Source organism: Gigantopelta aegis, chromosome 6 (genome assembly GCF_016097555.1).
Source record: "Gigantopelta aegis isolate Gae_Host chromosome 6, Gae_host_genome, whole genome shotgun sequence".
Lineage (NCBI taxonomy): Eukaryota > Metazoa > Mollusca > Gastropoda > Neomphalida > Peltospiridae > Gigantopelta > Gigantopelta aegis.
In genome coordinates this window covers 8,110,512-8,135,862 of record NC_054704.1, presented here as the reverse complement: position 1 = coordinate 8,135,862, position 25,351 = coordinate 8,110,512, and the positions used below count along the sequence as shown (strand labels likewise).

Genomic DNA, 25,351 nt, shown 5'->3' with positions numbered 1-25,351 from the left:
ATGTAAGATTTTGTATTGTGGGGAGTGGGGAGGGAGGGGCAACCCGCACTGTATGTATGTATGTAAGATTTTGTATTGTGGGGAGTGGAGAGGGAGGGGCAACCCGCACTGTATGTATGTAAGATTTTGTATTGTGGGGCAACCCGCATTGTATGTATGTAAGATGTTGTATTGTGGGGCAACCCGCACTGTATGTATGTACGATTTTGTATTGTGGGGAGTGGGGAGGGAAGGGCAACCCGCACTGTATGTATGTAAGATTTTGTATTGTGGGGAGTGAGGAGGGAGGGGCAACCCGCACTGTATGTATGTACGATTTTGTATTGTGGGGAGTGGGGAGGGAGGGGCAACCCGCACTGTATGTATGTACGATTTTGTATTGTGGGGAGTGGGGAGGGAGGGGCAACCCGCACTGTATGTATGTAAGATTTTGTATTGTGTGGAGTGAGGAGGGAGGGGCAACCCGCACTGTATGTATGTAAGATTTTGTATTGTGGGGAGTGGAGAGGGAGGGGCAACCCGCACTGTATGTATGTAAGATTTTCTATTGTGGGGAGTGGGGAGGGAGGGGCAACCTGCACTGTATGTATGTAAGATTTTGTATTGTGTGGAGTGGGGAGGGAGGGGCAACCCGCACTGTATGTATGTAAGATTTTGTATTGTGGGGAGTGGAGAGGGAGGAGCAACCCGCACTGTATGTATGTAAAATTTTATATTGTGGGGAGTGGGGAGGGAGGGGCAACCCGCACTGTATGTATGTAAGATTTTGCATTGTGGGGAGTGGGGAGGGAGGGGCAACCCGCACTGTATGTATGTAAGATTTTGTATTGTGGGGCAACCCGCACTGTATGTATGTAAGATTTTGTATTGTGGGGCAACCCGCACTGTATGTATGTAAGATTTTGTATTGTGGGGAGTGGGGAGGGAGGGGCAACCCGCACTGTATGTATGTAAGATTTTATATTGTGGGGAGTGGGGAGGGAGGGGCAACCCGCACTGTATGTATGTAAGATTTTGTATTGTGGGGAGTGGGGAGGGAGGGACAACCCGCACTGTATGTATGTATGTAAGATTTTGTATTGTGGGGAGTGGGGAGGGAGGGGCAACCCGCACTGTATGTATGTAAGATTTTGTATTGTGGGGCAACCTGCACTGTATGTATGTAAGATTTTGTATTGTGGGGAGTGGGGAGGGAGGGGCAACCCGCACTGTATGTATGTAAGATTTTGTATTGTGGGGGTGGGGAGGGAGGGGCAACCCGCACTGTATGTATGTAAGATTTTGTATTGTGGGGAGTGGAGAGGGAGGGGCAACCCGCACTGTATGTATGTAAGATTTTGTATTGTGGGGCAACCCGCATTGTATGTATGTAAGATGTTGTATTGTGGGGCAACCCGTACTGTATGTATGTACGATTTTGTATTGTGGGGAGTGGGGAGGGAAGGGCAACCCGCACTGTATGTATGTAAGATTTTGTATTGTGGGCAGTGGAGAGGGAGGGGCAACCCGCACTGTATGTATGTAAGATTTTGTATTGTGGGGAGTGAGGAGGGAGGGGCAACCCGCACTGTATGCATGTACGATTTTGTATTGTGGGGAGTGGGGAGGGAGGGGCAACCCGCACTGTATGTATGTACGATTTTGTATTGTGGGGAGTGGGGAGGGAGGGGCAACCCGCACTGTATGTATGTAAGATTTTGTATTGTGTGGAGTGAGGAGGGAGGGGCAACCCGCACTGTATGTATGTAAGATTTTGTATTGTGGGGAGTGGAGAAGGAGGGTCAACCCGCACTGTATGTATGTAAGATTTTCTATTGTGGGGAGTGGGGAGGGAGGGCAACCCGCACTGTATGTATGTAAGATTTTATATTGTGGGGAGTGGGAAGGGAGGGGCAACCCGCACTGTATGTATGTAAGATTTTGTATTGTGGGGAGTGGGGAGGGAGGGGCAACCCGCACTGTATGTATGCAAGATTTTGTATTGTGGGGAGTGGAGAGGGAGGGGCAACCCGCACTGTATGTATGCAAGATTTTGTATTGTGGGGAGTGGGGAGGAAGGGGCAACCCGCACTGTATGTATGTAAGATTGTGTATTGTGGGGAGGGAAGGGCAACCCGCACTGTATGTATGTAAGATTTTATATTGTGGGGAGTGGGGAGGTAGGGGCAACCCGCACTGTATGTATGTAAGATTTTATAAAATGAAACATATTACACAAATATAACTTGAAAGGGGTTGCATGATAAAAAAAAAAAAAAAAAAAAAAATATCACGGTTCGATTACGATGTTACACCGTTATCTAAACCTCGCCAAATAACCACGATATCAAAACGTAGTAACCTGATATTCTATATTTATTATTACAAAAACTCACTTCTCTGAAAAACAAGGATCTATTAAAACATCAAAAGATATTGCTTGTTTGTCACTGTCCGACGATTTAAATAACAAAACCTATTATATACATTATATGGAAAAGTCAACAATAACGAAATAGGTCAACAAATACATACAGTAAAAATAAAAACATATAATACTTAATGATGATTGAACATACACGCTAATTACAAACATCGAACATCAACAAAAACTTTGTTTTGATTACTGACACCACTAGTGCACAGGGCCGTACCATCCGGGGGGGGGGGGGGGGAGCAGTCGGGACAGTATCCCCCCGGGAATCTCACTTGTTTTACTCCAGAAAATAGCATACACATCTCAGGGTTTAATTTGTATAGTGTTTGATTTGTTTATACAAAGTAGTGCTCCCCTAGGATTTGACTTAATAACCGATTTAGCGGCGGGACGTAGCCCAATGGTAAACCGCTCGCCTGATACGCGATCAGTCTGGGATAAATCCTCGTTGGTGGAGACACTGAGCTATTTCTTGTTCCAGCCAATGCACCAAAACTGGTATATCAAAGCCCTTGGTATGTACTACCCTGCTGATTGTATGAAAGTGCGCGCTGTATGAAATTCCTGAAACACGTTTCTGCAACGAATTTCATACAAAAACACGCGAATAAGATTATCTAGTATAAAGGGGAGATCCAAACAATTGCAACAATTGTACAGACATAGGCATTTCCAGTTGTCTAGGAAAATCATTTTATTAATTATCTGGATTCCAGAAACGTTTTTAATCGGTTTCAAGCAAGTTTCAGACCCAATGATTTATCTCAACTGTTTAATAAACATGGATAGTTTAATGTTGATATCAAAAACTCCCGAAGATCCCCAGACCTGTCTACATGAATTAAGTTAAAATTGTACTAGATGGAAGTTAGAAGTAAATACTTAAAAAACTAATGTTGAGATTTTTAATAAAAAAAGGTATTTAGGAGAAATTTCAATCATTTTTCAAATATAACAACACTATATTATTGGTCACAGACTGATTTCAATATCTAGGGTGTATATTACATTATTCTGGAAACCTAAAATTAGCATAAGAAAATTTTAGTATAAATCCATTAAAAGCTACGTTTTCTTTAAGATCAAAATTAAAGGAATTTTAAGAATTTCCAGATAATACCTTTTTGAAGCTCTTTGACGCCACGATATTTTCGATTTTAACTTATCAAGTGAAATTTGGAATATCTGATTATGAAAATTATTTTTCAATGATAACACTCCTTTCGAAACAGTACATGTAAAATATTTAAAATACATGCTAGGAGTGCATGAAAAGATGTAGTGTTGATTTAAAGCTGGGTGTAATCCGGTCGTGACGTCAATTACAAAATTCATGTTTAGATATGAACATGGACTTGAATAACTTCCATATAATAGAATTCTGTTAAGAGAAGCTTTTATGTCTAATGGAAATAACTACATGTATATGAATGATGGTAAATCGTCGTATGGCAATCTTTTATGTCTAATGGAAATAACTACATGTATATGAATGATGGTAAATCGTCGTATGGCAATCTTTTATGTCTAATGGAAATAACCACATGTATATGAATGATGGTAAATCGTTGTATGGCAATCTTTTATGTCTAATGGAAATAACTACATGTATATGAATGATGGTAAATCGTTGTATGGCAATCTTTTGAAGCTACCAAAACACATGAACATTAATCTTAACTTAACAAAAATATATTTGATGACAATATTAAATAATACTATCAAAAACAATTTGAAAACAAAATATTTTACATACAACTGGCACCAATTACAAAGTTGAAAATATAATAATACTTTTACAAGACTTGCTACCCACCCAAAATAAACGTTCTGCAATTACAAAACTAAGAACAAGCTCACACAATTTAAATATTGAAACTGGAACATATAAAAATCCCGCAATTCCAAGAGATCAAATCTACTGCCCCATTTTTCTAAACCTGACCGAGACAGAAATACACTTTACTAAACCTGACCGAGACAGAGATATACTTTTTACTAAACCTGACCAAGACAGAGATACACTTTACTAAACCTGACCGAGACAGAGATATACTTTTTACTAAACCTGACCAAGACAGAGATACACTTTTTACTAAACCTGACCGAGACAGAAATACACTTTTTACTAAACCTGACCAAGACAGAGATACACTTTTTACTAAACCTGACCGAGACAGAGATACACTTTTTACTAAACCTGACCGAGACAGAGATACACTTTTACTAAACCTGACCGAGACAGAGATACAATTTTTACTAAACCTGACCGAGACAGAAATACACTTTTTACTAAACCTGACCGAGACAGAAATACACTTTTTACTAAACCTGACCAAGACAGAGATACACTTTTTACTAAACCTGACCAAGACAGAGATATACTTTTTACTAAACCTGACCAAGACAGAGATACACTTTACTAAACCTGACCGAGACAGAGATATACTTTTTACTAAACCTGACCAAGACAGAGATACACTTTTTACTAAACCTGACCAAGACAGAGATACAGTTTTTACTAAACCTGACCGAGACAGAGATACACTTTTTACTAAACCTGACCGAGACAGAGATACACTTTTTACTAAACCTGACCGAGACAGAGATACACTTTTTACTAAACCTGACCGAGACAGAAATACACTTTTTACTAAACCTGACCGAGACAGAGATACACTTTTTACTAAACCTGACCAAGACAGAGATACACTTTTTACTAAACCTGACCAAGACAGAGATATACTTTTTACTAAACCTGACCAAGACAGAGATATACTTTTTACTAAACCTGACCGAGACAGAGATACACTTTTTACTAAACCTGACCGAGACAGAAATACACTTTTTACTAAACCTGACCAAGACAGAGATACACTTTTTACTAAACCTGACCGAGACAGAGATACACTTTTTACTAAACCTGACCGAGACAGAGATACACTTTTTACTAAACCTGACCGAGACAGAGATACACTTTTTACTAACCCTGACCGAGACAGAGATACACTTTTTACTAACCCTGACCGAGACAGAAATACACTTTTTACTAAACCTGACCAAGACAGAGATACACTTTTTACTAAACCTGACCGAGACAGAGATACACTTTTTACTAAACCTGACCGAGACAGAGATACACTTTTTACTAAACCTGACCGAGACAGAGATACACTTTTTACTAAACCTGACCGAGACAGAGATACACTTTTTACTAACCCTGACCGAGACAAAGATACACTTTTTACTAACCCTGACCGAGACAGAAATACACTTTTTACTAAACCTGACCAAGACAGAGATACACTTTTTACTAAACCTGACCGAGACAGAGATACACTTTTTACTAAACCTGACCGAGACAGAGATACACTTTTTACTAACCCTGACCGAGACAGAGATACACTTTTTACTAAACCTGACCGAGACAGAGATACACTGTTTACTAAACCTGACCGAGACAGAGATACACTTTTTACTAAACCTGACCGAGACAGAAATACACTTTTTACTAAACCTGACCGAGACAGATATACACTTTTTATTAAACCTGACCGAGACAGAGATACACTTTTTACTAAATTGTAACACATTTCTTAAATTAAGAAACATATATTTAAAAGACTTAATGCTTAAAATTAGCCATAGTTAAACATTGTCATACAAGATGAATTTAAATTATGTTTATTAATGTTAAACACCTTAAATATACACGGTTGTACCATCTTAAATAAGTTTATAATCACGTGTAATACATTTGAACAGGTGTAATACAATATTTATAGCACGGCAACTCCCAGCCAAATGGGTACTAAAATGCCATATAACGGTCGTTTTACTTGTACCCGATTTTTTGGTGCGGAGCGGACGCGACCAATATGAACCGTGCCACTCATGTGGAAGCATTGCTATTGATATACAGTAAACGTCACCAACTGTTGAGACGCCGACATGATCGCACATCATATCACATGAATCGTGTTTGTTAGATGTAAACGAGTGCAACGTGGGGGATACATCCTGCTGAGCTGTCTTATGCAAATTAGGTAACCGCATAATCGTAAAGTTAGGAATATCACAGCTAGCTGGCATTGTGTCTAATACAATAATTGTTATTATTATCATGGCATTCTTCCTTGTGTACAGTTAACGTTAAAGCACATTCTCCAACATTTCCCAGGCAGGAATCCAACGTTTGGCGATTTCTAGAACAAAGGTTGTGTTTCTACTTACACAATTAATGATCAGGTCATGTCAGGTCATAGGGTTTTACGTGCACATTCAGAACAAGCTGTTGTAGCGCACGCCTGTCCTGGGCGCAGGTGCCGGGCTCGGCAGGCTCCTCCGTCCAGGACAGGAAAAGGGTTGGGGTAGGTAGGAGATTAAGGATCGTTTGGTTGCTCTAGATGTACGGCGGTTATATATCCGAAATTACCACACGGCGGTGGTGCGGTCATGCCGGATTCCTCCGCCGTTGACACACGCGGTGCGGATGAAGACGTTGTATACAGGTCAGCGTCCATGTCTATGTAGTCCACGTCGTCTATACTCTGACTCTTGGCTGGGAGGCGCGGGGCAGACGAGTCGTACCCGCCTCCACTAGAACCGCCGGAGACAGGTTCTTCGTAAACGTGACCGTCGATATTCTGCGGAAACACGATCTGGCCGTTGTGTTTGACGGACGTGATGGCGCTTTCGTCCAGTTCCATGTATTCACTGATGTTGTCTGCGTCGTCATCCGAGGGTGGTGTGGAGGATTTTCTAAAGAAGAAAACAGAGAGAGATGAGGATGGGAGGACTGGAATGAAATGATATGTAACCCCATTCACTACAGATCTGATAACGAATGCTTACAAATAGGTCTATTAGTCAGGTTTGCAATTTCTAAGCTATCTTAGCGCTACGAAATCGTAAAACTATCGTAATAGTGACGTCGTGGCTTACGATGGTTTTACGAGTTAATAGCGCTAAGACAGAAATTGCTCGTTGGGATACGAATTAAATACTTTTTATTTTGTCTTTCTCAGATATCCAGCATATTAGGTTAAACATATTGGTTGGCCCTAATCTTCACAAAAATGCTCGAATACAGCCCATGATGCCCAGTTTGTTTCCATGGCATAGTTATTCGATGCCGTATTGATTTGATTTATCCACCAACCCTAATGAAACGTAACAAAGTTGCATGCAGGCTTCAGACTTATATTAAGAAAAACAATGTTTTAAAAGTCAAACAATTATGGATTGTGACATTTACCATGAACTGTAAGTTGACGCAGTGCTGTAACCATGACTCCATTCTACGTTTCCCGGCACTCATTTTTGTTTTACAATTTTTGAAAAAAGGTAGTGTAAAATTTCAGTCTGTCCCGTAATTTGTGATTAGTTCATGTACAGTTTGTTTTTATTTAACGACGCCACTAGAGCACATTGAATTTTTATCTTATCATCGGCTATTGGACGTCAAATATATGGTCATTCTGACACTGTTTTTAAAAGGAAACCCGCTGTCGCCACATAGGCTACTTTTTTACGACAGGCAGCAAGGGATCTTTAATTTGCGCTTTCCACAGGTAGGATAGCACAAATCATGGCCTTTGTTGAACCAGTTATGGATCACTGGTCGGTGCAAGTGGTTTACACCTACCCATTGAGCCTTGCGGAACACTCACTCAATGTTTGGAGTCGGTATCTGGATTCAAAATCCCATGCCTCGACTGGGATCCGAACGCAGTACCTACCAGCCTGTAGACCAATAGCCTAACCACGACGCCACCGAGGCCGGTACATGTATAGAGAAATGGTGCAAATTGATTATGATGCATACATACAACACACACACGCACGCACACACGCACACGAAGTGTTTCGATTTTGTTGTTTGTTATTGCTGTTGTAGTTATTTGTTGTTTGAGTCATTCGTTTTGTCACTATTGTGACCACCTACCTGCAGTAGCAGACGATCCCGATAACGATAGCCGCCAGTAGAACAGCCACAGGTATGGCGATCATATAATACAGCGCAGTATCAATCACTGAAATATGTCAAACTATTAAACTATTGTAACGATAACGATAGCCGCCAGTTTAACAGCCACAGGTATGGCGATCATATAATACAGCGAAGTATCAATCACTGAAATATGTCAAACTATCAAACTATTGTAACGATAATGACAGCCGCCTGTAGAACAGCCACAGGTATGGCGATCATATAATACAGCGAAGTATCAATCACTGAAATATATCAAACTATCAAACTATTGTAACGATAACGATAGCCGCCAGTTTAACAGCAACAGGTATGGCGATCATATAATACACCGCGAAGTATCAATCACTGAAATATATCAAACTATCAAACTATTGTAACGATAACGATAGCCGCCAGTTTAACAGCCACAGGTATGGCGATCATATAATACAGCGCAGTATCAATCACTGAAATATGTCAGCCTATTGTAACGATCAAGATAGCCGCCAGTAGAACAGACACAGGTATGACATATAATACAGCGCAGTATCACTCACTAAATATGTCAAACTGTTGTACTTCAAATGTAAACTGTAGTAATCTTACAACCAACATGTTTATATTATACTACCGGATATTACTGGCTAATAATAGTCTCACTTTACCCCTTCCATATCTAATGCATTGTATTATTGACGTAATATAACGATACCAGGTTGTTTGTGTTTCTTTGACTATAATTAGTTCGATATATCACAGAGATCATTTAAAAAAAAGTAAATAACTTTTTATTTAAAAAGGAACACAATACTGAGAAGAAATGTACGCAAGACAGAAGTACTATAATAAATATACTATGAGATGTACTACAATACATTATGTCAATGTCGACATAAGGGTAAACACGAAAACCAGTCACAGACAGAGATACCAACCTATTCCTGGCGTCGTGCTGACTGTATTGCTGATTGTTGTCTTGGGACTGTTGTCGATATACGTGGTGGTTTTAATACTCGTGGATAGTGATGTTGTTTCTGATGGTGTATTACTGGACGTTGATCCTGGTGACGAGGTGGTGGGAGTCGAAGAATCACATTCTAAAAAATGTTTATAAAAGATTATTAGTGCAAACATTAAATGGGACTGTCTTGGTAACGTATCTTCTGTCAGTACAGTCTCTTCTAGTTATTAAATTATAATATTCTTACATAATATTTACACTTTAAAAAATATTTCATAATAAAATGAAAATATCCTCTTACTTTTTCGAATTAATATTGACAAATCTAATAATAAGTCTATTTAATGTGTATTTTCTGTCCTTGTCAAAGGCAGAGATACATTTCGATATAATTTTGACGAATCTGATATAGATCTATTTATTATGTATTTTATTTTCTCGTCAAAGGCAGAGATTCATTTCCAGTTAATTTTAAGGAACCTGATATTTATTATGTATTTTATTTTCTCGTCAAAGGCAGAGATTCATTTCCAGTTAATTTTAAGGAACCTGATATTTATTGTGTATTTTATTGCCTTGTCTAAGGTAGAAATACATTTCGAGTTCATTTTGTCGAACCTGATATAGATCTATTATGTATTTTATTTTCTCGTCAAAGGCAGAGATTCATTTCCAGTTAATTTTGAGGAACCTGATATTTATTGTGTATTTTATTGCCTTGTCTAAGGTAGAAATACATTTCTAGTTCATTTTAACGAACCTGATATAGATCTATTTATTATGTATTTTATTTTCTCGTCAAAGGCAGAGATTCATTTCCAGTTAATTTTGAGGAACCTGATATTTATTGTGTATTTTATTGCCTTGTCTAAGGTAGAAATACATTTCGAGTTCATTTTAACGAACCTGATATAGATCTATTTATTATGTATTTTATTTTCTCGTCAAAGGCAGAGATTCATTTCCAGTTAATTTTGAGGAACCTGATATTTATTGTGTATTTTATTGCCTTGTCTAAGGTAGAAATACATTTCGAGTTCATTTTAACGAACCTGATATAGATCTATTTATTATGTATTTTATTTTCTCGTCAAAGGCAGAGATTCATTTCCAGTTAATTTTGAGGAACCTGATATTTATTGTGTATTTTATTGCCTTGTCTAAGGTAGAAATACATTTCGAGTTCATTTTGACGAACCTGATATAGATCTATTTATTATGTATTTTATTTTCTCGTCAAAGGCAGAGATTCATTTCCAGTTAATTTTGAGGAACCTAATATTTATTGTGTATTTTATTGCCTTGTCTAAGGTAGAAATACATTTCGAGTTCATTTTAACGAACCTGATATAGATCTATTTATTATGTATTTTATTTTCTCGTCAAAGGCAGAGATTCATTTCCAGTTAATTTTGAGGAACCTGATATTTATTGTGTATTTTATTGCCTTGTCTAAGGTAGAAATACATTTCGAGTTCATTTTGACGAACCTGATATAGATCTATTTATTATGTATTTTATTTTCTCGTCAAAGGCAGAGATTCATTTCCAGTTAATTTTGAGGAACCTGATATTTATTGTGTATTTTATTGCCTTGTCTAAGGTAGAAATACATTTCGAGTTAATTTTGACGAACCTGATATAGATCTATTTATTATGTATTTTATTTTCTCGTTCAAAATTTTGAGGAACCTGATATTTATTGTGTATTTTATTGCCTTGTCTAAGGTAGAAATACATTTCGAGTTAATTTTGACGAACCTGATATAGGTCTATTTATTATGTATTTTGTGTCGTCGTCAAAGGAAGAGATACACATTATGTTTGTGAAATATATGTACGGCTTTGTATTATTATTATGCTGGTAGCGTTGTTTGGTACAAACATATGACTTTGAAACGGATTAGTGACACTAATTCACAATTATCCTTTGTCCAGCACCTGAGAGAACTTCACAATGGGATGTCACTTCCGGTCCGACGTACCTGATTGAATGCATAGTGATGTTGAGTACAATTTGAGGTCATCTATAGCTATGTCACCACGAATATCACTTCCAGTTCTTGCGTCGATATACACCTATCGAATACAAAACAATTTAATGTATTATGTCATCGATCTGCCTGTCTTATGGAATGCACATTGAATGTTTACAAAGGGATTTTACATGTACATACAAGCCCACGCAGCTCACCACCCCTCCCCCACACACGCGCAAACGTTTCAGCACACACAAACACACACACACACACACACACACACACACACACACACACACGCTCCAGCACACATACACACACACACACACTCCAGCACAAACACACTCCAGCACACACACACACACACACACACACACACACACACACACACACACGTACAAACATACACACACATACACACTCCAGCACACACACATACGCACACACAGAGACGCGCGCGCGCGCACACACGGTCCAACACACACACACACACACACACACACACGTTCCAGCACACACACACACACACGCATTCAGGCACACGCACAACGCACAGAAAGACACACACATGCTCCAACACACAGAGAGAGAGAGAGAGAGAGAGAGAGAGAGAGAGAGAGAGAGAGAGAGAGAGAGAGAGAGAGTGTGTGTGTGTGTGTGCGTGCGTGTGCGCGCTATTAGAGCATCCTATTTATTTAATAATTGACATAAACATGACTATAACTAATTAACTGATCCTGTCCATTTTTAAAGTTTGTTTTATTTAACGACACCACTAGAGCACATTGATTTTTTAATCATCGGCTATTGGATGTAAAACATTTAGTAATGTTTAACATATGGTCTCAGTAGCAAAGGGTCTTTTATACGCACCATCCCATAGACAGGATAGCACATACCACGGCCTTTTAAATACCAGTTGTGGTGCACTGGCCGGAAAGAGAAATGGCCCAATGGGTCCAGGGACGGTGATCGATCCTGGATCAACCGCGCATGAAGCAAACGTTTTACCACTGGGCTACATCGCACCCCTAAATCCTGCTACTTGACACTTGGTGTTGTTAAATAGTAATTTAGTCTGCATTACTCTCACTTTCAGATAAACATCTCTTATGAAAATTCACCTGAAACGTTCCATTTGTTTGCCTTGCAATATTAACTGCAGCACAATGCCAGGAATTATTTTGATTTCCAACTTTTGACCACAACTCTGACTTCTGCTGTGAGTCCAGGGAGACAACTCCTACTGTCAATTTTCCGACTCCCGTGCCGTACATGTGGTAGAAGAAACGGAAACAGCGGGTTGAATTCAACGTGGGACTGACTAGCGCTACACCTCGACCAGTATCAACAAGACCATTTGATTGAAGTCGTTCACTTCCAAGTAGATGTAATAGTCTGTCAAATAGAAAAACATACGTTTACACATTAACTAGACATACATACACTATATAGATATTCATACACCAATACACATAAACATTTAAAGTTGATGCGATTGTCAAGATGTTGATTTATCGTTACTTTGAGCTAAGAAAAATTGGTGCAGTGTATTTTAGTTTATTATTATTAATATTATTACACAAAGGTTCGTTTTGGACTAGGCCTACATGTATTTGACAATTATTGACATACTTACTAAACGAACCACGCATTGAAGTAAATGTGCCACAGTTGCTAATGGTTGGTGTGGTTGTAAAAGTTTGTTATATAATCAGTGTGAACAGGTGTAAAGAATTATTAAGCTGGTGTGTACTTGGCATACGATGACAGCTGTGGTCACGTGTCACCGACAGGATGAGCCTATTTCCCATATACTGATTAAAGCTAGGGTCACGTGATCTTTTGTGACAAGGTTTGCATTGCATGTATTTTATTATTCGTACATTATATATCGACATCATGCGTCTGTCCAAAATATCATCAACTCTACACTCACCTGCTGAGAAGGTAACTATGGTCAAGTTGACGTCTAAAAATCAAGTTGTCGATCTGGGGCCAAATTCATAAAAGGCATCTAACTTAGTTGTTTGCTAGATGGTAGCAAGCTTCTAAATGCCTAGTTCATTGCTACAGAGTTGGTAGCTAATATGTAATTCATAAAAGCATGTTAAACATGCTGCTCCATAGTTGCCTGATAAGCATATTGGCACAGGTCCAATCCTTGACAACACCATGTCAATTTCTTTACACACATGTCCATTTCAAATGTAATGTTGGTAATTTTGTGATAGGATAATAGTTACATCTTTATTGAACTTTCTATATGAGTTGTGAGTTAAATGTAGCAACAAAAAACCCAGAAAGCCTAATTATTCTCAAACTGAAAATTTATTTTTGGCGCAAAAGTACCAGGAATACACACGACGTCCCCCAGAAAGATTGCAATATCAATAGAAGAAAAAAAGATGCATGGAAAACGAATGAATGTTTAACGACAACCCAGCAACATGGAAAACGATTCACATGTCACATAAGGCGCGCGCTTCTCAGAGGTTTCGAGAAGCATCGATGATTTGAAACAAAAACTTTCAAAATTATAATCTGAATCCCGCGAACACGTTTTAGAGAAGAAAAAGGCGAGGGAACAGACCGATGGAGGGAAACCACCCCAGGACCCTAGTGGTGCTCATGAAAAGATAATTGACTTATGTAAGGATACCCCAAGCTTTAAAGGGACATTCCTGAGTTCGCTGCATTGTGAGATGTTTCCGACTAATAAAATATTTCTACGATTAAACTTACATATTAAATATATTTTCTGGTTTAGAATATCAGTGTCTGTATATTTAATGTGTTTTTGGTCGTTACCGCGATATTTTCTAAGAAGCCCAAACGTCATTCCTCTTCAAATAATTTCGTACGTACGAAAAAAAATTATTTTTGGAAATAAAGTGAAATTTAACCTAGTACAAATATTAGAACGAACAGAAACACGTTTAATATACAGCCACTAATATGTTATGCAGGAAAATATATTTGATATGTAATTACAATCGTTAAAACGTCTCTGTTAGTCGATAACAAGTGCAGCAAACTCAGGAATGTCCTTTTAAGGGATTAGACGGAACAGAATTGGGTGCAAATGAAATATGTTCCATATCAATGAATATTACACAAGTAGTAGGTGAGTACATTAAAATAGAAATTAATCGAAATTATACATATACTAATTATATATATATAAGTACACGGGGGGTGGGGGTGGGGTGGGGGTGGGGTGGGGTGGATGTAGCTTGTCGTAAGGATGTCAGTATTCAAATTGAGCATACAAACTTACTCCTTGAGCAACAAAAATTAAAACTTGAAATTGAACTGTTGAAACAAAAGATCAAACAGAATGAAATTAAAACCATTGATTAACTATTTAATCAAATTGTAACAATTTTCAAAAAACACACAAACACTGTAATTGTATAATAATTTAAAACATTCATGTTTGTTTATCCTTTGTTTGTTGTTTATATAATCAGTATATGCCAATTAAACAGACAATTACTGTTTAATAGGTCCTGACTGCACGACGTAACACAAACAAGTGACTTAGCAGCTTGCTAGTGAGTTAGAGGTACATGTACTCCCGATCGACTCTAGACTTAGCAAGCAACTTTGAAGCTTGCTACCATTAGAAGGGTTTTATGAATAACACTTAGCAACAAACTAGAGTTAGAAGCCAGTTCAGCGACTAATTAGGCTTAGCAAGCTTTTATGAATTTGGCCCCTGGTGTAGCACGTGCTAGCCGTGCCCAACACCGTGTCATTATTTCAGCCTGTCAGACACACAGCTATAGATACCCTACGTGTTGTATGTTACAAACTTACTCGACCTCTCTTAGCCGTTACTACGCGATGTTATTCTTTCTTTTATTCTTTTGCAATACAGCCATTCTACACTCTATTATACTGATGTTGGTAGTAGAGAAAAATGTAAAAAAAAAGGTAGAACGTTATATCTTTATGTTCAGGGAAACAAACCAGTTTAGAACTAAACAACATATTTGCCTAATTAGAAATAAGTACATACGTGTTTGCTACAATGTGTTGTGTTTTAAAACCATTAAAGTAGAAACCCAAGTTACAGACTCGCACTTACTTTTACCAGATGTAGCCCTTCTCTCTGTCTGTGCTATTTTGACGTACACTGTGTTTCATAGCAATGGGGATTGATCTGAACTTGTACAGACAGAGTGGGGAAATTTGCTTTAGCCTTACGTGCAAATGGTGCATATTCAGTTGATCTAAATACTTATATATTAATATTAATGTTATTTACCTTTGGGATAACCGGCGTAAGAATTGTACTATTATTATTACTTTGTTGTGGGGATGTGCATTCTAATCCTGGACCAAAAAAAGGTTTGTCAATAGTTCACTTGAATGTTTGCAGCCTCCGTGATAAAATTGATTTTGTTAATGCTGAACTTAATAATTTTGATGTGATTTGTATTTCCGAAACATGGCTACATAAAGATGATGCTGATAACATAGTAATTCCTGGTTACCCCCCCCCCCCCCCCCCCCCCCCCCCCCCCCCAAGTTCGTAAAGATAGGTTGACTAGAGGAGGAGGTGTGGCTATCTATGTTAAAGAATGTATATTTTATAAGCATATGTTGGACTTGGAAGTAAATGGTCTGGAAGCTGTATGGGTGAATATTAGAATTAAAAACCAAAATATACTCCTTGGGTGCTTTTATAGATCTGATTATAGTAAAGCGTACTGGGAATTAATTTCTGAATCAATATCAGCTGCTAATGATAAGATGATGAAAACTGTAATTGTGGGAGATTTTAATGAGGACTTACTAGGTGAAAACCATCCACATATTGATAACATATGTCAATTGCATGGACTGACTCAAATTATTACCGAGGCTACACGGATTACTGCTAATACTAGTACTCTCATTGATCTTGTTTTTGTTTCGTCTCACGAATTTGTTGAAGAACACGGAATTCTGCCTCCATTTTGCAGTGATCATTGTGCTGTTTACGTGACTTTGAAGTTTAAAAAGAAACAAAGCACATGCTATACAAGAAAAATTTACAATTATAACAAGGCTGATTTTTATGGCTTGCAAAATTGTATTAAAAATTTCAACTGGGAGAATATATTTGTTAGTAACGATGTAAACATTATAGCAGAGCTAATGGTTAAAACTATAATTAATTGCTGTGATGATTTTATTCCACATAAATATGTTACTATTAGACGAAACGATGCTCCTTGGATGAACAGTAATATTAGGACTTTAATGCGGAAACGAAATAGACTACATACAAAGGCAAAAATTAGAAATACACAACGAGATTAGGAGCTATTTAGAGAGGCGCGTAACAAAGTTATTTCAAGCATCCGTAAAGCTAAATATGATTATAATATGAAACTAGATAATTTGTTAAATAATGAACACGGGAGTAAAACATGGTGGCAGGTTCTCAAACGATATATAAAACAAAAAGATAATTCCAAATCAACATTTCCAGTTATTGAAAACAATGGTATTCTTTATGAGAGTGATGAAGATATTGCAAACGTAATGAACAATTATTTTATAAACCAAGCCAGAGTTGATAAACCAGACCAAGACGTACCAATGAATCAACATAAGATCATTAATCAACTGAAAGAAATAAGATTACAGGAAAAAGAAGTCGAAGATGTGTTGTTATCTCTAAATGTAAGAAAAGCCAGTGGTCCTGATCTAATTAATAACAAAATTATTAAGAAAATTGGAAAATATTTAGCCAACCCGTTGACGAAATTATTTAACTTGTCTCTGTCTTATTCTATATTTCCCACTATTTGGAAGCAGTCACTCATCGTTCCCATCCATAAGAAAGGTAGTATTCATCTGTGCAGTAATTACAGGCCAGTGGCCTTAACAAGCTGTTTATCTAAAGTATTTGAAACATGCGTTATGAAATATATTTCAAATTTCTTTCTTGATAATGAAATAATATCTTATTTGCAGTCTGGTTTTAGACCTGGTGATTCCACAGCTTATCAGTTGACAGACCTTTATAATTATATCTCTAAAGCAATGGATGATGGGAAAGAGGTCAAGGCAGTATTTTGCGATATTAGCAAAGCCTTCGATCGCGTTTGGCACAAAGGTTTATTGTATAAATTACAGACAAATGGAATAAGTGGAAAACTCATCCTGTGGTTTAAGAGTTATTTAGAAAATCGTAAGCAAAAAACGGTGATCATTGGGTGTACATCTGATAATAAATCCGTATTGGCTGGGGTACCACAGGGATCGGTATTAGGACCTCTCCTGTTTTTGGTTTATATCAACGATATTGTTGATAATATTAGTTGTAATATTAGATTATTTGCCGATGATACTTCTCTTTTTATTACTTTAGATGATGATTATGCTTTGGGATATCGTATGATAAACGCAGACTTGTGCTTGATATCAGACTGGGCAGACAAGTGGCAGGTTAAGTTCGCACCTGGTAAAACAGAATCTATTACCTTCTCAAGAAAAATTCATACCCATACCCAAATAGATTTGTACTTAAGTGATTCCAAAATAAAATAGGTTAAAAACTACAAACATCTTGGTCTAACATTTCAGAATGATGGGCAGTGGCATTGTCATATTGAACAAGTGGTTAAAAAAATTAGCCCAATGATAAATTGTTTCCGTAGCCTAAAGTATCGTTTAAATAGGAAAACCCTAGAAATGCTTTATAAATCATATATTCTACCGTTGTTCGATTATTGTGACTATATATGGGATAATTGTACCGAAGGTCAAGCAAATATATTGGAACAATTTCAACTGGATGCTCTTCGAACAGTTTGTGGTGCTGTTAGGGGCACTAACCACAATAAAATCTATAATGAAACAGGATTTACCGGTTTTCCTTTAGTCCAACGTCGTAAATTCCACAAAACATGTACTTTTTATAAAATGATTGAAGGTATGACTCCTAATTATTTATCAACATTAGTGCCCCCATGAGTAATGACAGTGAGGAATTATCCGCTTCGAAATGCTGATGAATTGAAAAACATTCGTGCTAGAACAGAACTATATAAGAAATCATTTTTGCCGTCAGCTGTTCGGGATTGGAATGGCCTCGATATTAATATTAGAAATTTAAACTCTTTTAAAAAATTTAAAAAGGCAATATTTCCACTAAAACAAACACCACATAAATACTTTTTAGATTTTGGATCACACTCAAACCAAATTATACATTGTAGACTCCGTTTAGATTGCAGTGATCTAAATGCCCACAGATTTTTAAGACACATTTATGATAATCCTTATTGTCGTTGTGGCCATCCTTTTGAAGATACAGTTCACTTTCGGCTCTGTTGTCCTTTGTATGATCATATTCGCCCATCCATGTTCTTTTATAACAGAGGTTCGACATTAAAGCAGTGCTTTTTGGAAATAAGGATTATCCTTCTGAATTGAACCTAAAGATAGTACAATCTGTGCACAATTTTATTACTTTAACAAAGCGATTCACTTTATAATTATACATTACCTAGTATATATATATTATTATTATTATATTAGTCTGGTGCACCATTTGCATGTTTCGCTTAAAATTTGTATTATATATGGTTTGCACACGTAGCTCATGTATATTTACGAATGCGACTTCTATATCAAACAAAGTATTTGTAGTTTGTATGCAATGGCTGAAATGTTATTTATGTAATGTTATCTTTCATGTTCATCATTTATTTCAATTAATGTATTATGTCAAATTATATCGTGGAAAGGCATTTACATAGGCCTACAACCTGTTTGCCGATCCATTTGATTTATTTCAAATGAATAAATATTGTTTTTAAAAAAAACCCCACACACACAAACAAACAAACAAACACACACAATATCTATGAATGTAATAGTCAACCCGATATATATATATATATATATATATATATATATATATATATATATATATATATATATATATATATATTGTTTTAGTATATCCAGTGTAATCAAAGTATGTGATAGTTTTCAGATCACATACTGTCAGAATTTGATAACTTTGCAAATTAGATGTAAATTAATTGAGGTCACGACACTACGTTTATTGACATTTAAGCAAACTTACTAGGGTACGGTGACACTTCACAACTGACGTATGTACTCATAGTCATCGAACAAAAACATTTCAATAGCAACTTTATACTGCACGCTGTCCAGGGTTCAGAAAATAATAATTTAAAAAACGTTAAGCACTAGTTTATTATTATGTAAGTATATCCAAAATGACGTCATTCACATTTGACGTAATTTCCATTCAAAAGGAATCCGCGTCACATATTCTTACGTCATTTGAATATCGCGTAATAGCTGACTGGAATTAAAGTTGTGTATACTGTTTACAAAAACAGTTTGTATTAAGCTCAAGTTTATATGATAAAGAGATTATTTCCCTCGTGTGTTTCGGTATCGTCAATATTATATATTAGGAATAAAAATAATATATTATATATATGTGTGTGTATGTGTATATGTATGTATGTATGTATGTATGTATGTATGTATGTGTATATATTATTAGTTACGCGTTTTTTTAAACAGGCGTACGGGATTGTATGCCCCTCCAAAATCTGTATTTCCTGAGGCGCAGCCAAATGAAATACAGATTTTTGAGGGCCTATAAAAAAAAACCGCGTAACGAATTTATTACCTTTTAGATCTTTGTTTTATAATTAAACTAAAATTACACTAACAGTCAAACGTTTTAAATAAAGTACACACACATTTCGAGTTTGAGTTTAATAACATAACATTACATCAAATTCCTCAAAATATATTGCAAGGTATTACTGCTTTCTGTTAGCTGTTTGGGTATTAAAAGTGTCAACAAGGATTCTGAGTGGTTTTACTCTGAAATCATTTCAAACCCTGTTTCGAAAAGGGAGACAACTCTTAGCGCCTTATTATCTTGCGTGTTTTAAAGGTCTACAATCATGGCACATTATTAATACACAGTATATAAAACAAATACATAAACATTACAGTATTAAAAAAAAAAAACTCAAAAATACCATCCCAGTTATTAATAAAGTGACTTTTTGAAAACGCGTGGGGGAAAAATTCACTGCTCAGTCGATTTGACCCGCATCAGACCTGTGACCAGACCAGCTGATTCACGCTACTTTGGACATTTTGTCTTAACACATTTGTACATCTACTCTAATGGTACCTCAATTGGTGAGGAAATGGAGTATAAGCACGTTAACCTAGTTACCTACCTACCTAAGTTCAGTCCTGACTTTTGAAAGTGGGATATTAAAATATGTGTTCAGATCAGAACGCATTTAAAACAACAAGCAGAATAAATAACATTATTTTGTTGATTAATATCACATAAAATAGGGATCTGAATTTATTGTCTTAGACAGATCGGTATGATGCAATACAGGTATGAACACATACAAATAATAATACGATTTATCTTGCTACCTACACCCGTTACTACGGGTGTTGTTCATTGTTTTCAAAGAAGCGCGATTATTTCATAACACTTTCTGTGGTGTCCTAATTACAGGGGACCTGCCGTCATTGTTAAAAGGTGACCACTGGCAGACAGTAGGTATGATCGCGCGTCGGAGTAAACACAGCTAATTACTACATGAAAGGTTCTTTTGTTCTTGAATTTGCATCCGATGTCCGGAATAGAAGGCATCTGGTGTCGACAGATTTTTTGTTTCCTAATAAATTAACGATAGCTGAACGAGACTTTAAAACTGCCGGTTTACACAGAATGCCGGTTTAGATAGATGCCGGTTTGGACAATTTCCATTGTGTGTGTGCGTGTGCGTATGTGTATATATATGTGTATGTGTGTGTGTGCGTGCGCGCGCGTGTGTGTGTGTGTGTATATATATATATATATATATATATACACGCGCACGCACGCACGCACAAAATGTTCGTATTTATTTATGAAATACAAGCCCCATATTTTTTTTATCGTTCTAGGCTTGGTACCCTCCACTGGAGTAGACAGGATTTTATATTGGGATGGGGGAGGGGAGGAACCCACACTATGTATATACATGTGTATATATGATTTTATAAAATGTATTACTTTTTAAAAACAGTTTGATGGGGGTGGGGGTGGGTTCCCGTAGGCCCCCTCCCTAAGCCACTGCAGTGACGGCGCATGTCCTAACACATTTCAAAGAGCCACTTTTGTCGGTTACATTTGTTGTATATGTGAAAATGTCCTCAACTGAATTTGAAAGAAGAGTCGTACCACTCTATTTTACACTGCAATCTAATTAAAATTAGCTCCACTATTACATGTGGATCTAAAGACAGCCAGTTGGAGCTCATGTCCACCAATCAAAACCTTACTTGCAGAATCCTGCCAGTGATTTAAAAATAATTTGAAAACATTCCGAATTATCCTGAGGGTATACGACATGTTTCGTGTGAATTACGAATGCCTTAAAACATGTTTTATTTTGTAAAATAAATAATTTGTAATGTAAAACTGAAGACTGATTTAGTTTTTTTTTATTTTTATAAATAAATAAATAATTTTTAATGTAAAATTGAAGACTGATAACCCACCCCGTACGTATTGGTATGGTTCGCTGTACTGCGTCCACTAAAATAGACTCGCCCGATATTTTTAGAATTTGTATGCTCCCAAATAACGTTATAAAAGGCGAAGTGTGATTGGTCAATATTTAAATTATTATTTACAGACGAAATGTTACCTGGACATTGGGGACTACGCAGTGTTGTTAGTTTTAAATCACTGGCAGGATTCTGCAAGTAAGGTTTTGATTGGTGGACATGAGCTCCAACTGGCTGTCTTTAGATCCACATGTAATAGTGGAGCTAATTTTAATTAGATTGTTTTACACTGCCGCCTCCTCTCCCCCCCCCCCCCCCCCCCCCGCCCTTTTGATCTCTAGTTTAGCTCGTGTTCGTCGTGGTTTCTTGTTTGTTGTATCATGCGCAATCGTAGAACATGTGCCGGTGGGAATACAGGTTTTGTACAGATATGTTTAAAAATAAAATAATAATTAAAACAAAAATTAATAAAAAAAATAGGTGTCAAATTTATCGACCACCTTAAATAATTGTCGTAATCCCCAGGGATGAAGTGGTCACTGCAGATCCTATCCCATCGTGATAGTCCTTTCCATCACGCACGGGTTCTGTTTAAGAACCACTTCCATGCAAACCCTGTGATTGTCGGTTTGTTTAAAGTTCGGAAAAAACTGCTGCTTTGATACATCCATACACTAAACAATGGTTCACCATATTTTACATTTGAAAACTGTCTCCAAAAGAATATTCCATCCATACAATTCAATATAATAAAATTTTCGCGTTTTAAAAATACACGTGTTCCACCTTCCCAGTAAAATGTTTGAAAGGCTGCAGGTCAGGTCAGGTCATAGGGCTTTACGTGCACATTCAGAACAAGCTGTTGCAGATGGGAAAAAACGCGACTTTTTATTGCGAATATGTTAAAAACGGGTAATTTTAAATTTTTAAATTTTATTGATACTTCATATATATTGTAAAAGGTATACGTAGATACCAAACAATAGTGAATTACGTTTTTGATAAATGTTGACCTTTAAACGTTTATGATTATGTTGTAATCATATCGGGAAAACAAAATTAAACACCCGCAGCCGAACAAAAATATTTGTCGTGTTGTACTAACTTGTAGAACCTGTAAAAAGCATGTCAAATTATTATTTAAAATAAGTTCGCGATAATTAGCCCAAGTTCTAACACGGTAACTGATTACGCAATGCTATATTATAGCATTAGCTTTTAATACGCGAAAAACTACAATCTAACACGTTTTTGGGGGCCAAACGTGCTCAAGAAATTTTCAAATAAACAGTAAAAATTAAATTTACCGAATTGTGGTATTCCAATTCATAATGAATTCAAGATTTTTAACAAATTTAATCAGTGAGTTTGTATTTTCGTACAACCAGTCGAGCAAGTCACTTGACATTTCGTACACCCCGGCAAATCCTGTATTTTCCCGCAAATGACAAGGCGTACTTGTGGTATGCATTAGCTATTGACCAATCAAAACGCATGGAATCTATCTAAAAAGTAATAAACAAAGGTATGCAGTTTCAAACATCAGGTTACCTAGACTACAAGTGTTTTTCAGGATTCGTGCATTAGATACATAAACGCCGTTTGGAATCAATGTGGAGTCTGGTAAACGCGTAGAAAGAGATACAATTATTTTTAAAATAATTTACAGTGATATTGGTAAATTTCTGAACGAAGACATTTTAAATCTGCAAACGGTTACGGAAGATATCCTATTACAGCACTTCCGGTTATTTCATTCCAAAAACATTCAAGTCTCAATAATATATTATGCTAGTCTCAGACTACCAGCTACCAGCACAAAGTTGGCGAACTCGACAGTTGCGTTGTCATTTCCTCAACTCCCGACTTACGACGGACGACTGATGGGTTATACGACGAGAATCGAGTTGTAAGAGCGCTCAGACAAGAAACTAACTGGACAGTCTCCGCCTAATTCTGCAACCCTCTAGCCCAGTCCATTTTTCAGTGGTTGCTCTGTTATCCCCTTTTCTTAAATACAAACACAAAATAAAATAATAACATAATAACAACAACCGCTACTACTACTACTACTACTACTACTACTACTACTACTACTACTACTACTACTACTACTGCTGCTACTACTACTGCTGCTACTACTACTACTGCTACTACTACTACTACTGCTGCTGCTACTACTACTACTACTACTACTACTACTACTACTACTACTACTACTACTACTACTACTACTACTACTACTACTACTACAAGAACAACATATCGAAGCCAGTAATTACACTTAGTAAAATTAACTGTTCCTGTATGACGTGTAAGAATTTAAAATACTCCTTCTTAAATACGAACAGAAAATAAAAATGTCTCACTTTGCGTTGCATTGGTATGTCCGTTTTGAGGACCAGTGTTAATCGTAACAGTGCCAAGACGATGAAGTTTCCAGGTGCCGTTCGACCACGTGGCGTTTTGCCAGCCACAGAATCCAGCCTCGAAGGTACATTCTAGAGGTTCGCCTTCTGAAACGTGAGAAAACCATTTATTTGATTATTTCTTTATTTATTTCTTTGTTGTTTTTGTTCCAATAATTTTAAATGTTAATTTATATCCTAGAGTGTTCACTGTTCGTTCGGCTAAATATATGCGCCATTGTTGCTACTCGTCCTGCCAACAATAATATCGAAATGATTACTAATCTTAAAGTGGTCCTATATCCTTTATTTCCACAAACCATTCACAAAACTGAAGGTCTTGGTGGACTAGTAGACGTTTCACAACGAGGTCAACCAACCACAGTGATCATTTGTCGTTGACCTACTTATGAAACGTCTACTACTCCACTATAATATCGGAACATCAGTAAAGAGTTATGGTTTTGTCCTCCACTTCAAACTCAAACTAACGGGCCATAAACACTCCAATAAAATTAAATATTATCCAGTGCTTTGGGTATTTAATTCTTATTTTTTTATAAACATTTTTGATACAGCAAAAATATCGAACCAATATTATGAACCAAGAAAGGAAACTTTACAAATGGAAATGATTCCTCTACAAATGTCTTACAGTGAATACAATAAAAAAAATATATTTTGAACAAAACTTAGAATAAAGAGTATTCAGGTTTAGTTTACTCCAACAAATATCATTGTAGTGTGACCCAATAATATATTTGAATACTTGTATTATACATGACTAAACGAGTGCCTATATACGGCTAAAATAAAGCCTCAGACAGGTGGAAAAAATATTTATTTATATGTTACAGTTAATGTTTATTATATACTCTTTATTATATTGATAATTATTATCACATTTTATATTAGATAGTTTCGTCACATTCCATACAATGTAAATATTTTCTTTTTTAATGATATATCGTCGCTGAACTAAGAAAACCTCGTAAGTGCAGTTTTGACGATTTTCATTTTTATTCTTTCAGA

At 36.7% G+C, this 25,351-nt stretch overlaps 1 protein-coding gene across 1 annotated transcript in view; it reads right to left on the bottom strand.

The window, feature by feature from the left end:
• Window positions 1-2,337: 2,337 nt before the first annotated feature.
• Window positions 2,338-25,351, bottom strand: part of LOC121375283 — a 42,990-nt gene continuing 19,976 nt past the window's right edge. Inside the window, exons 2-7 of the mRNA XM_041502659.1 lie at window positions 24,281-24,427; window positions 12,455-12,728; window positions 11,337-11,430; window positions 9,326-9,487; window positions 8,364-8,451; window positions 2,338-7,177 (exon numbers count right to left, since the gene is read on the bottom strand). Coding sequence (XP_041358593.1) covers window positions 6,799-7,177; window positions 8,364-8,451; window positions 9,326-9,487; window positions 11,337-11,430; window positions 12,455-12,607 — 876 coding nt within the window. The 5' untranslated portion in view covers window positions 12,608-12,728; window positions 24,281-24,427 and the 3' untranslated portion in view covers window positions 2,338-6,798. The remainder of the gene's footprint in view (window positions 7,178-8,363; window positions 8,452-9,325; window positions 9,488-11,336; window positions 11,431-12,454; window positions 12,729-24,280; window positions 24,428-25,351) is intronic.